Source organism: Pelophylax lessonae, assembly GCF_965119305.1.
Source record: "Pelophylax lessonae genome assembly, chromosome: 11".
Taxonomy (NCBI): domain Eukaryota; kingdom Metazoa; phylum Chordata; class Amphibia; order Anura; family Ranidae; genus Pelophylax; species Pelophylax lessonae.
This window is the reverse complement of record NC_138778.1, coordinates 233226878-233240858: the sequence shown is the minus strand read 5'-3', so window position 1 is coordinate 233240858 and position 13981 is coordinate 233226878. Positions and strand designations below refer to the sequence as shown.

General features: G+C 48.3%; 1 protein-coding gene across 1 annotated transcript in view; it reads left to right on the top strand.

Moving 5' to 3' along the window:
• Positions 1 to 13981, top strand: part of PRKCA (protein kinase C alpha) — a 425544-nt gene that overhangs the window by 367974 nt on the left and 43589 nt on the right. Inside the window, exon 13 of the mRNA XM_082272110.1 lies at positions 1680 to 1818. Coding sequence (XP_082128236.1) covers positions 1680 to 1818 — 139 coding nt within the window. The remainder of the gene's footprint in view (positions 1 to 1679; positions 1819 to 13981) is intronic.

Sequence of the window (13981 nt, the reverse complement as noted above, 5' to 3'; positions counted from 1 at the left end):
CAGTAAACAATGTGGGAGGAATAGTGCCCCATCATTGGTGTCAGTGGGAGGAATAGTGTCCCATCATTGGTGTAAGTGGGAGGAATAGTGTACCATCATTGGTGTCAGTGGGAGGAATAGTGTCCCATCATTGGTGTCAGTGGGAGGAATAGTGTCCCATCATTGTTATCAGTTGGAGGAATCATTGGGTCCCATCATTGGTGTCAGTGGGCAGAATAGTGCCCCATCATTGGTATCAGTGGGAGGAATAGTGCCCCATCATTGGTATCAGTGGGAGGAATAGTGCCCCATTGTTGACGTCCATGGGAGGAATAGTGCCCCATTGTTGGCGTCCATGGGCGGAATAGTGCCCCATCATTGGTGTCAATGGAAGGAATAGTGTCACATCGTTGGGGTCAGTGGGAGGAATAGTGCCCCATTGTTGGTGTCCATGGGAGGAATAGTGTCCCATCATTGGTGTCAGTGGAAGGAATAGTGTTGCATCGTTGGTGTCCATGGGAGGAGTAGTGCCCCATTGTTGGTGTCAATAGGAGGAATAGTGCCCCATCATTGATGTTAGTGGTAGGAATGATGCCATATGTGTGTTTTCAGTGAGATGAATAGTGTCTCAAAGGGCCACACTTTGGTGACTCCTGTTCTAATACAATGAAGCCAGCTGCTCAGTAAAATCAATTGCAAAAATTCTTTATTGGCCACATACCAGGACAAAGCAGTAACAACTAAAGCGTTTCGGCTGAAGCCTTACTCGAGTATGGTTTTGGCTGAAACGCGTTAGCTTGTTACTGCTGTATCTTGCCGTGTAGTAAAGAATTTTTGCAATGGATGGTTCTTGTCAAATGGATCTCAGCTGCTGGGACAACACAAAGTGGGGGGAGTAGGACACACCCAGCTTGAGCAGTCTGCATGAACAGAAGGAACCAAGTGCAAGACTATCATCTCAGAAGTCCATATCTCCTTTATTATTGACCGTAAAGTCACATCCAGTTGAAAGAAAGTATCTAACCCGTTTTGAGGGCCAAAGAGTCCCCTTCATCAGGGCTCAGACTTGAATGGTTGAGCTCTAATTTGGACTGTGGTTATAAACTATAGGGGAAGCGGGCATGCAGAACCCATTGGCTGTATAGTGGCGTTCCCTTTTGCCCTGGAGGTCATACCGGTGTTGCTATGGCTATTTTAGTGATTTTGTTTATAGCATGAATCTATGGAACAATACATTTTAGTTACTATGTATTGTTTTAGAAGCTGGGCTTTCCTTTTTCATATGCTAATGAACTTGTTTTGCTGGTTCATGGAGCCAGAAGTGATGTTGGCAGGAAGCTTCTCTCTTCATATGCTAATAAACTTGTTTAGCTGGTTCGTGGAGCAGGAAGTAGCTGGAGGTAACATCCATATTGGAACTCTAACAACCAAGTCTTTTACCCAACAAAAAGGGGGGTTCCTTGGCCCCCAAATCACGTTGGTTACTTTCTTTCCATTGGATGTGACTTTACTGGCAATGATAAAGAATAGATACCTGGCAGAGGGTCTAACCCCTCCAGTCAAAACTAAAAAGAATGTTTAACTTGGAGCTGGTAATGCAGCTTCATTTTCCAATGATAAGTCACCATACAGAACGGGGTTCCTGAGGCCCCTATAATAAAGACTAGAGCAAGCACTGATTGGTTGTCCTCCTTCCGCAGGGATCTGAAGTTGGATAATGTCATGTTGGACGCCGAAGGTCACATAAAGATCGCAGATTTTGGAATGTGTAAGGAGCACATGGTGGACGGTGTGTCAACCCGAACTTTCTGTGGGACCCCGGACTACATCGCCCCTGAGGTAACCAGCCTTCCACCCTCCCAGCCTATTGGGTGCACACTGCATATGACTGTCAGTATTCACTAAACATTGCTCTCCACATCGGTATATGAGACTGGGTGGGAGACATGTCCCCTAATTACCCCTAAACTAGTGGTGTCACCACACAACCTACACCTGGGAAGATTTCCTTACACTGGGAGGGTGTGCTGGTGATGATGGAGGAGTCCTTCCTAACAATGGGGGATCATAGGGACCTGCAAAGTCACAGGTCTCCATACTATGTACTAGGCGTGCACCGATCTATCGGCTATCGAACGTCATCTGCACTTTGCCATTAATGCTATTGACTTCAATGCAAAAACGCTCCCTAGCGACTTCAATGGAGAAACGCCTCCTTGTGACTTCAATGTAAAATCGCGTCCCATTGACTTCAGTGCAAAATCGCCAACTAGTGACTTCAATGCAAAATCTCGTCCCATTGACTTCAATGCAAAATCTTGTCCCGTTGACTTCAAAGCAAAATCTTGTCCCATTGACTTCAATGCAAAATCTTGTCCCTATTGACTTTAATGCAAAATTGTGTCCCATTGACTTTAATGCAAAATCGCGTCCCATTGACTTTAATGCAAAATTGCGTCCCATAGACATTAATGCAAAATCTTGTCCCATTGACTTTAATGCAAAATCGTGTCCCATTGACTTTAGTGCAAAATCGTGTCCCATTGACTTCAATGCAAATTTGCTGGAGGGCCGTAGTTTGAGGATCCCTGGTCTAACCCTTCCACACTCCAACCAATACTACAAAATAAATCAGCTTTAGGAGGTTTGGGCGCTGTAAAGCAGATGTTGATGGTGCAGTTCATATTTTGAGAGCCCCCCACACACACTTTGGTGCTCTGTCGGTGGCACATTTCATGGTCAGATCTGTACGGGGGACACACAGCCCCCGCATTCTGCCTGCTCTATATTTCAGCACATCCTCATTATTGCAGTCCATGGCGTTGTCTGATCCCTCAGGAGGAGCTCCGCTATTAATCATGAGTGTCACCGTCACCTATAATAGATCCTTCAGTGGGGGAGGAACCCCTCTGAAGATGGAGGGGGGGAGGAGTTCTATAAATGTAGAGGGGAGATTCCCTGTGCTCTGGGGGTCCCTCGTCAGAGACGCCTGTCATACCGCCGCCATCTAATTACTTTACTAGAGATACGCTGGGCGGTGCAGGGTCTGTACATCTCTCTGGTGGTTGGGGGGGAGGGGATTGGTAGATGTGTGGGGGTGGTGTGATCACAACACAGGAGGATGAAGTGACGATTGATTTATAGCTACATCTTACACACTGCGTCCTCTTCCAACCTTCTCTTCTTGGTAACAATGTAACTATTTGTTTCCTTTTCTAAAATTTGAAAGAATCCCGATCTCCTGTGTCTCCTCCAATATAAAGGCCGATCGGTGATCACCTGATGAGAATATCTGGGGGTCTTCTCCAGATGCTGTCAGATATCAGAGAAGGGGGGGGGGGAGGGGTGTATATGGGGATCTGTAAAGGTGGGGCTGTCCAGACGTACATGTTTATACTGCTGCATAATGGACAATCTTCATCCTCTGGGATCACACCGGTCTGTTCCTTCTCCGAGTCTTCTTCTCATTCTGTTTGTATTTGGAATTATCTACTGGCCACCATTCCATGAATCTCCTGTATACGGCTGGTATTGGGGTGATACCCCCACCTCCCACTTTATTAGGTACACCTTGCTAGTATCGGGTTGGACCCCCTTTTGCCTTCATTCTTGGTGGCATAGATACAACAAAGTGCAGGAAACGTTCCTCAGAGATTTTCCTCCATAGTGACATGATAGCATTTGTCTTCTACACATCCATGATACCAATCTCCCGTTCCACCACATCCCAAAGGTGCTCTATTGGATGAGATGTGGGGAGTGTGGAGGCCATTGGAGGACAGTGACCTCATTGTCATGGTGAAGAAACCAGTGGTGAGATGATTGGAGCTTTGTGACATGGTGGATTATCCTGCTGGGAGGAGCCATCAGAAGATGGGGACACTGTAGTCATAAAGGGATGGACATGGTCAGCAACAATACTCAGGTAGGGGGTGGTGTTTATACCACTAAAGGGGCCCAAAGTGTGCCAAGCTCCTCCACACCATTACACCACCACCAGCCTGAACAGTTACCCCCCCTCCTCCCCCCACCATTACACCACCAGCATTAACTGTTACCCCCCTCCTCCCCTGCACCATTACACCACCACCAGCCTGAACCATTATCCCCCCTCCTCCCCCACACACCATTACCCCACCACCACCAGCCTGAACCATTACCCCCTCCCCCTCCTCCCCCACACACCATTACCCCACCACCACCAGCCTGAACCATTACCCCCTCCCCCTCCTCTTCCTCCTCCTCCTCCTCCACATCATTACACCACCAGCCTGACTATTACCCCACCCTCCTCCCCCACACCATTACACCACCACCACCAGCATGAACCGTTATCCCCCCTCCTCCCCCACACACCATTACCCCACCACCACCAGCCTGAACCATTACCCCCTCCCCCTCCTCTTCCTCCTCCTCCCCCACACCATTACACCACCAGCCTGACTATTACCCCACCCTCCTCCCCCACACCATTACACCACCACCAGCCTGAACCATTACCCCCCTCCTCTCCCCCACACCATTACTCCACAAGCCTGAACCATTACCCCCCCCTCCTCCCCCACACCATTACACCACCACCACCACCAACCTGAACCATTACCCCCCCCCCCCTCCCCCACACCATTACACCACCAGCCTGAACCGGTGATACAAGGCAGGATGGATCCATGACGCAAAATTCTGACCCCACCATCCGAATGTCGCAGCTGATATCCAGACTCATCAGACCAGGCAACGTTTATCCAATCTTCTATTGGTGATCCTGTGCCAATTGTAGCCTCAGTTTCCTGTTCCTGGCGGTGGGGTGGCACACAGTGTGGTCTTCTGCTGCTGTAGCCCACCTGCTTCAAGGTTGGATGTGTTGTGCATTCAGAGGTTGTATTTTGCATGCCTTGGGTGTTTAACGAGTTACTGTTACCTTTCTATCATCTGGAACCAGTCTGCCCATTGTCCTCTGACCTCAACAAGGCAGTTTACTCCACACGCTCACTGGATATTTTCTCTTTTTCCCCCCATTCTCTGGAATCCCGAGAGATCCCAGAAATACTCAGACCGGCCCGTCTGCCACCAACAACCATGCCATGTCCAGAATCCCCTTTCTTCCCCATTCTGATGTGCGGTTTGAACTTCAGCAAGTCATCTTCACCACATCTAGATCCCTAAATGCATTGAGTTTCTGCCATGTGATTGGCTGATTAGCAATTTGTGTTACCAAGCAATTGAACAGGTGTACCTAATAAAGTGTCCGGTGAGTGTATATTATATATACTTCTTGGGTTGACTGGACATTGAGTGGTGTGTGTGTTGGGGAAACCTCTCCCTCCCCTTCCCTTCCACCACCTTTGCTATACACCTCATCTGTAATGTATCCTCTGTGATAGGTTTATGTGAAATACATTTTTATTGCGGTTTGTACAAATTGCGCGATGTACTCAGAAATGTTTCTTTCTTGCTAATTGGTGTAAACATTTCCCTGTAATGATTGGTGCGCCGGCACTGATTGGTTGCGTTGTACGGCGGTAATCCTCTTGCGATAAGCACTACTTGTAGCGAATCCTTTGTTGGCGTTATCAGTACAGCGCCGGGCTCTGGGAATGACGGTCAGGCTGCGGCGGCTCTTTTTTGAGGTGCGATAATCTGCTTTAATGCTTTCAGCACCATCAGACGGCCTAAATAACATCAACAAATCACAGCGGATGATGCGGCAACGCACCTGAGCCCGCAGGAACGGCTTTTATTAAATATTACACAGAGGAGAGGAGAAGCAATCACAGGCAAAGCCGGCGACACAAAGAAAGATTGTGTGCGGCGGAGGCTCCGCGTAAATCCACCAATATTTCCCAGGGCGCGTCCGTCACACAAAGCCGGAATACCCCGGAGAAATTCATTTTCTGCAGCAGAAAAAAGTGCAGCGCTTAAACGCGGAGCGCCGCAATACACCAGAGGCCCCCCCAGATACGGCATACCCCGAATCATCAACTGTGTACAAGACGAGGTAATTCCTGCCGCCTCACAGGAATACTATTCCTAAAGACCAAAGGACAGAAAAACAGATATATATATATATCTTATTATTATTATACAGGATTTATATAGCGCCAACAGTTTGCGCAGCGCTTTACAATATGAGGGAAGACAATACAGTTACAGTACAATTCAGTGCAGGAGGAATTAGAGGGCCCTGCTCGTTAGAGCTTACAATCTAGAAGATATATATATATATATATATATATATATATATATATATATATATATATATATATATATATATATATATATATATACAATATCTGACAAAAGTAAGTACACCCCTCATATTTGTAAATATTTTATTCTATCTTTTCATGTGACAACACTGACGAAATAAGACTTTGCTACAATGTAAAGTAGTGAGTGTACAGCTTGTATAACAGTGTAAATTTACTGTCCCCTCAAAATAACTCAACACACAGCCATTAATGTCTAAACCACTGGCAACAAAAGTGGGTACACCCCTAAGTGAGCATGTCAAATTTTGGGCCCAATTAGCCATTTTTCCTCCCCGGTGTCATGTGACTCGTTAGTGTTACAAGGTCTCAGGTGTGAATTGGGAGCAGGTGTGTTAAATTTGGTGTTTATCGCTCTCACTCTCTCATACTGGTCACTGGAAGTTCAACATGGCACCTCATGGCAAATAATTCTCTAAAGATCTAAAAAAAAAAAAAGAATTGTTGCTCTACATAAAGATGGCCTAAGCTATAAGATTGCCAAGACCCTGAAACTGAGCTGCAGCATGGTGGCCAAGACCATACAGGGGTATAACAGGACAGATTCCACTCAGAACAGGCCTCGTCATGGTCGACCAAAGAAGTTGAATGCACGTGCTCAGCGTCATATCCAGAGGTTGTCTTTGGGAAATAGATGTATGAGTGCTGCCTTCATTGCTGCAGAGGTAGAAGGGGTGGGGGAGGGGTCAGCCTGTCATCAAAATTGGTCTGCATGGCTGTCATCCCAGAAGGAAGCCTCTTCTAAAGATGATGGACAAGAAAGCCCGCAAACAGTTTGCTGAAGACAAGCAGACTAAGGACATGGATTACTGGAACCATCTCCTGTGGTCTGATGAGACCAAGATAAACGTATTTGGTGTCAGATGGTGTCAGGCGTGTGTGGGGGCAACCAGGTGAGGAGTACAAAGACAAGTGTGTCTTCCTACAGTCAAGCATGGTGGTGGGAGTGTCATGGTCTGGGGCTGCATGAGTGCTGCCGGGACTGGGGGGCTACAGTTCATTGAGGGAACCATGAATGCCAACATGTACTGTGACATACTGAAGCAGAGCATGATCCCCTCCCTTCAGAGACTGGGCCGCAGGTCAATATTCCAACATAACGACCCCAAACACCTCCAAGATGACCACTGCCTTACTAAAGAAGCTGAGGGTAAAGGTGATGGACTGGCCAAGCATGTCTCCAGACCTAAACCCTATTGAGCATCTGTGGGGCATCCTCAAACAGAAGGTGGAGGAGCGCAAGGTCTCTAACATCCCCCAGCTCTGTGATGTGGTCATGGAGGAGGGGAAGAGGACTCCAGTGGCAACCTGTGAAGCTCTGGTGAACTCCATGCCCAAGAGGGTTAAGGCAGTGCTGGAAAATAATGGCGGCCACATAAAATATTGACACTTTGAGCCCAATTTGGACATTTTCACTTAGAGGTGTACTCACTTTTGTTGCCAGCGGTTTAGACATTAATGGCTGTGTGTTGAGTTATTTTGAGGGGACAGTAAATTTACACTGTTATACAAGCTGTACACTCACTACTTTACATTGTAGCAAAGTCTCATTTCTTCAGTGTTGTCACATGAAAAGATAGAATTAAATATTTACAAGAATGTGAGGGGTGTACTTACTTCTGTGAGATACTCTGTGTATGTATATGTGTGTATATATGTATATATAGATATATATATCTATATATATATCGTGGAAAACGATCTGTTCCTCTCCATTCTCTCAGGCAGGAAGTCTAGTGAGGGCAAGCTGCTGGCTCCCCACTCTAATCTATGGCCTTGGAGGACCAGAGCGGTGTTATACGTCGCTTCCTCCCAACAGCCTTGAAGGGCACAATTTTTGTTATGATGAAAAAAAAAGACTTTTGTGGGTTTTTTTTTGCTTTTTAGTGTAAATGTATTACAAGGGATGTTTACATTCCTTGTAATAGAAATTAAAGTAATCAAAAATGTATTTTCTCTAGCGCTCATTGACAGACGTAGTCCTCGGTGATACACCACCTTCGGGTTATGTTGCCTCCACAGGAGCAGGACTAGACAGGAAATTAAAAAGCTCTGGCCACACCCCAGGGGCAGTCCCAGAGGGTATATCCTCTCTCTCTCTGCCTCAGCAAATCAGTTATTTTCTGTCTAGTTAGGAGTAAGGACCTAGATACCTTGCTGGGATCTTAGGTCCTGGCAAGAATTTTTTCTTAAAGGATTTTTTTTTAGACAGCTTTTTTCTCCAGTGTTCCTGTGAGATCTTCAAGCAAGAAAGCTGAACTGGGCGACGGGCTGGATGTTGAGATCCGGTGGTCACCCCAGTTCAGCCTACGAGCGCGTGCAGGCCATAGCTCCGCGCTGGGTCGGCCGCGACAAAGTCCCATTAAAGGACTGTCCACGCGAGTTAAACGTCTCGCTGAAACGCCAAAGACCATGAGTCACGGCGTCCGTATCGGTCGACAGCCCTCCCGCCCCGGTGGAGAGGGGTACTGTCAGGAGTTGGTGCCCGCCTGGTTCCGGTATGGTGAGTAGTATGTTCCCCCTTTCCCCCTGATGGGTCTTGTGGTGAACGCGGGCCCCTCTCTGTATGGTAAGATAGAGTCCCTTTCTATCCTACAACATGACACAGATCCTCCTACTTTGAGTGTGATTTTATGTGTGCAAAAAGCCAGGAGGCTTGGTTTGGGAGCTAACAATCAAATTGTATACATGTTTTAAAGATGTAATCTGTGGCATTCTGGGAATCTTATGGGTTAAGTATAAGCTACCTACCAGTCAGAAGCCACGGACATGTAGACTGCCTTCCTAATCAGATCTACAGCTATTAGCAGGCCTCCCGAACGGCCATGCGGTCCGCCAGGGCCGGTACCGCCAACCACGCCATATCCCCATGCAGTGAGAGTGTTGTGTGCCCTGCAGCACACCGCTATTCAGTACGGGCCGCCGCCATTTTTTTTGCTGGATCGCACGAGCCGCCATTTTGGCGTAGCCTCGTGTCTCCAGCATGGGGGCGGCCATGTTTGAGGTGATCCAAACACCTCGTGGAGCTTGGGGGAGGCGCCGGAAGGCGTACAGAGGGGCGGAGCCGCCTCCTTTCTTCCTGGGCAGCCAGCCAAAAGACTTCCTGTTTGTTAAGACAGCGCTGTAACCTGTTGCAGTTAAACTCTGAGCATCAAGTGGTGAGCCTGGGGGTCTATCTCTCTCTCTCTCTCGATCGATAGGGATCCCTAGCAGGTAACACTAAGGGGCTTTTGTGGCGCTGGGGGTCTGAAAAAAAAAAAAAAAAAAAAAAGTTTTATTTTTGAATTATATTATCCAGGAAGTAACTGGAGTTATCATGGACCCTGCCACACATATTCCCCCACCTGTTTCCCTCGAGGGGGCCACGGGACCCGCCGGTGCACAGAGTATAGAGTCATTTACAGCAATTTTGGAGTCTATGGTGGCTCGGGTGGAGGCGGCCTGTCAGGGACGGGGGTCAAGGAAGCGACCCCCGCCTACCCCTATACCATCTGACACCTCTGACTCAGATTCAGAGATGGTCACTGCAGCTGCAGGTCCCTCTGCAAGGGCTGTTATCCCAGGTAAAGCCCCCTCAGACAGTGAGGAGGACGCTTCTTCTCCTGCTATTATTCAGGAAGAAGCATTGGTGGACGCACTAGTTGTGGCAGTGCAGGAAACCTTAAAACTTGAGGCTTTACCGGCAGAGGCAACTGAAACAGAGATTCCTTTTGGGACTAATAAGCCCATCAAGACGATGAAGGCTTTTCCTGTACCTAAATGTTTCGGTAATCAGATTAAAGGAGAATGGGAGCATTCTAAACGTACCTTTACTATTTCCAAGCGTATTGCTAGACGCTACCCGTTTGAGGAATCCATCATTAAGAAATGGACGGTACCACCAGTGGTGGATCCGCCTATTTCCAGGCTGAATAAAGCCACGGTTATTCCAGTGGAGGACACTTCGTCCTTTAAGGATCCGGTGGATCGAAAGATGGAAGCAGAGTCCCGCACCATCTTCTCTCTGATAGGGTCAGCATTTAGACCAGTAATTGTTATTGGTCTAGTTTCCCAGACACTTACGGAATGGGCGAAAATGGTACGCCAAGATCTTAGGGGAAAAGATATTCCCCAGGAGACATCTGATTTGATGGAACAGATTATACAAGGGCTACAGTTTATCTGTGACGCAGCCTTGGACACTACTCCCTTATTAGGGCATGCATCTAAGTTAGCAGTGATCCTCAGACGTGTGCTGTGGTTAAAATGCTGGTCAGCTGACCTAGGTTCCAAGAAGACCTTGACAAATCTCCCCTTTCAGGGGAATCGTCTATTTGGGGCCAACCTAGATGAAATCATTAAGGATGCCACTGGGGGCAAGAGCACTTTTTTGCCACAGGCTGCTAAAGCTAAGGGACCTCGCAACAAGCGAGGACCTTTCTTTACCGCCCATAAAGGGCGCCCGGCTGGTACTAGCGGGAAAGGCAAGACTCCTCCAGGAGGGTTCAAGAAGGGCTGGTCGGACAAGCAAAGGACCAACCCAGCCAAACCCGAAGCAAAGGATTACACAGCCTGAAGGTGCGCCCCCCACCCGGTTTCAGGGTGGGGGGACGTTTTCACCGGTATTCAGGACATTAGATCGAGCATCAACCACTACTACCGGTGCGATTCTTCCCTTCCAACATTTAAGTACTACAGGAAGCGGTAGTTACCGTTCCCTGAATAGATCTTTTCCTTTACCTTTTCCTAAGATTAGTCCCGATACCTCACAGGAATCGGATCTGGTTGACCAGATAGGCCAAATAGCCTCTAGTCGGGTGACTTCGGTCCCTGAGGTTCAACCAGAAAAGATCACCTTTCCTGATAACTATCAGGTATCTGATAAATGTGTGGGAACAGAAAACGACCAGACTTTCTCGGATGGTCGGGGCCAGATACCTCTAGGGACGCCTGGTTCAGATCCAATCAGCGCCAGTGGTCCTAGAAATTCTAGGCTGGCCTCCTCAAGCCGGCCTGGCCGACTTGGACATTTTAGTCGTAGACGTTCCGTGGGAACTTCGTTTCAGGGAGTGTCTGTGGTCTCAAGGACCAATTTACCATCATGCTTTACAGTCGCTGGGTTTAATGGCCTGGCCATTGAGACCCAAGTACTGAAGGACAGAGGTTTGTCAGCTTCAGTCATTCCTACCCTTATTAAAGCAAGGAAAGCGACTTCCAGCAAAGTCTATTATCACACATGGAAAACTTATATTGCGTGGTGCGAATCTTTAGGATTTCCTCCACGTACCTATTCGGTGTCTCGAATATTGGCCTTTTTGCAACAAGGGGTTGAGCAGAAGCTAGCCTTGAGCACCATCAAGGGTCAAGTTTCAGCATTAGCAATCTTCTTTCAGAAGCCTTTAGCTACCAAATCCTTGGTGCGGAATTTCATCCAGGGGGTGCGGCACCTGGCTCCTCCAGTCCGCGCGCCCTTACCGCCTTGGGATCTTAATTTGGTTTTGTCGGTTCTACAGAAACCTCCTTTTGAAAACATCAGGGAGATTCCCTTGCTTACTTTATCCCAGAAGGTGGTCTTCTTGGTGGCTATTACTTCTGCTCGCAGGGTGTCAGAACTGGCTGCATTATCATGCCAGTCCCCATACCTAGTGATTCATAGGGATAAGGTAGTACTTCATCCTAAGCCATCTTTCTCTAGCGCTCATCGACAGACGTAGTCCTCGGTGATACACCACCTTCGGGTTATGTTACCTCCGCAGGAGCAGGACTAGACAGGAAATTAAAAAGCTCTGGCCACACCCTAGGGGCAGTCCCAGAGGGTATATCCTCTCTCTCTCTGCCTCAGCAAATCAGTTATTTTCTGTCTAGTTAGGAGTAAGGACCTAGACACCTTGCTGGGATCTTAGGTCCTGGCAAGAATTTTTTCTTAAAGGATTTTTTTTTAGACAGCTTTTTTCTCCAGTGTTCCTGTGAGATCTTCAAGCAAGAAAGCTGAACTGGGCGACGGGCTGGATGTTGAGATCCGGTGGTCACCCCAGTTCAGCCTACGAGCGCGTGCAGGCCATAGCTCAGCGCTGGGTCGGCCGCGACAAAGTCCCATTAAAGGACTGTCCACGCGAGTTAAACGTCTCGCCGAAACGCCAAAGACCATGAGTCACGGCGTCCGTATCGGTCGACAGCCCTCCCGCCCCGGTGGAGAGGGGTACTGTCAGGAGTTGGTGCCCGCCTGGTTCCGGTATGGTGAGTAGTATGTTCCCCCTTTTTCCCTGACGGGTTTTGTGGTGAACGCGGGCCCCTCTCTGTATGGTAAGAAAGAGTCCTTTCTATCCTATAACATGTCACAAATCCTCCTACTTTGAGTGTGATTTATGTGTGCAAAAGCCAGGAGGCTTGGCTTGGGAGCTAACAATCTATTGTATACATGTTTTAAAGATGTAATCTGTGGCATTCTGGGAATCTTACGGTGTTAAGAATAAGCTACCTACCAGTCAGAAGCCACGGACATGTAGACTGCCTTCCAAATCAGATCTCCAGCTAATAGCAGGCCTCCCGAACGGCCACGCGGTCCGCCAGGGCCGGTACCGCCAACCACGCCATATCCCCATGCAGAGAGAGTGTTGTGTGCCCTGCAGCACACCGCTATTCAGTTTAGGCCGCCGCCATTTTTTTTGCTGGATCGCACGAGCCGCCATTTTGGCGTAGCCTCGTGTCTCCAGCATGGGGGCGGCCATGTTTGAAGTGATCCTACACCTCGTGGAGCTTGGGGGAGGCGCCGGAAGGCGTGCAGAGGGGCGGAGCCGCCTCCTTTCTTCCTGGGCAGCCAGCCAAGAGACTTCCTGTTTGTCAAGACAGCGCTGTAAGCTGTTGCAGTTTAACTCTGAGCATCAAGTGGTGAGCCTGGGGGTCTATCTCTCTCTCTCTCGATCGATAGGGATCCCTAAGCAGGTAACACTAAGGGGCTTTTTGTGGCGCTGGGGGTCAGAAAAAAAAAAAAAAAAAGTTTTTTTCTTTACTTTTGAATTATATTATCCAGGAAGTAACTGGAGTTATTATGGACCCTGCCACACATATTCCCCCACCTGTTTCCCTCGAGGGGGCCTCGGGACCCGCCGGTGCACAGAGTATAGAGTCATTTACAGCAATTTTGGAGTCTATGGTGGCTCGGGTGGAGGCGGCCTGTCAGGGACGGGGGTCTAGGAAGCGACCCCCGCCTACCCCTATACCATCTGACACCTCTGACTCAGATTCAGAGATGGTCACGGCAGTTGCAGGTTCCTCTGCAAGGGCTGTTATCCCAGGTAAAGCCCCCTCAGACAGTGAGGAGGACGCTTCTTCTCTTGCTATAATTCAGGAAGAAGCATTGGTGGACGCACTAGTTGTGGCAGTGCAAGAAACCTTAAAACTTGAGGCTTTACCGGCAGAGGCAACTGAAACAGAGAGGCCTTTTGGGACTAATAAGCCCATCAAGACGGCGAAGGCTTTTCCTGTACCTAAATGTTTTGGTAATCAGATTAAAGGAGAATGGGAGCATTCTAAACGTACCTTTACTATTTCCAAGCGTATTGCTAGACGCTATCCGTTTGAGGAATCCATCATTAAGAAATGGACGGTACCACCAGTCGTGGATCCGCCTATTTCCAGGCTGAATAAAGCCACGGTTATTCCAGTGGAGGACACTTCGTCCTTTAAGGATCCGGTGGATCGAAAGATGGAAGCGGAGTCCCGCACTATCTTTTCTCTGATAGGGTCAGCATTTA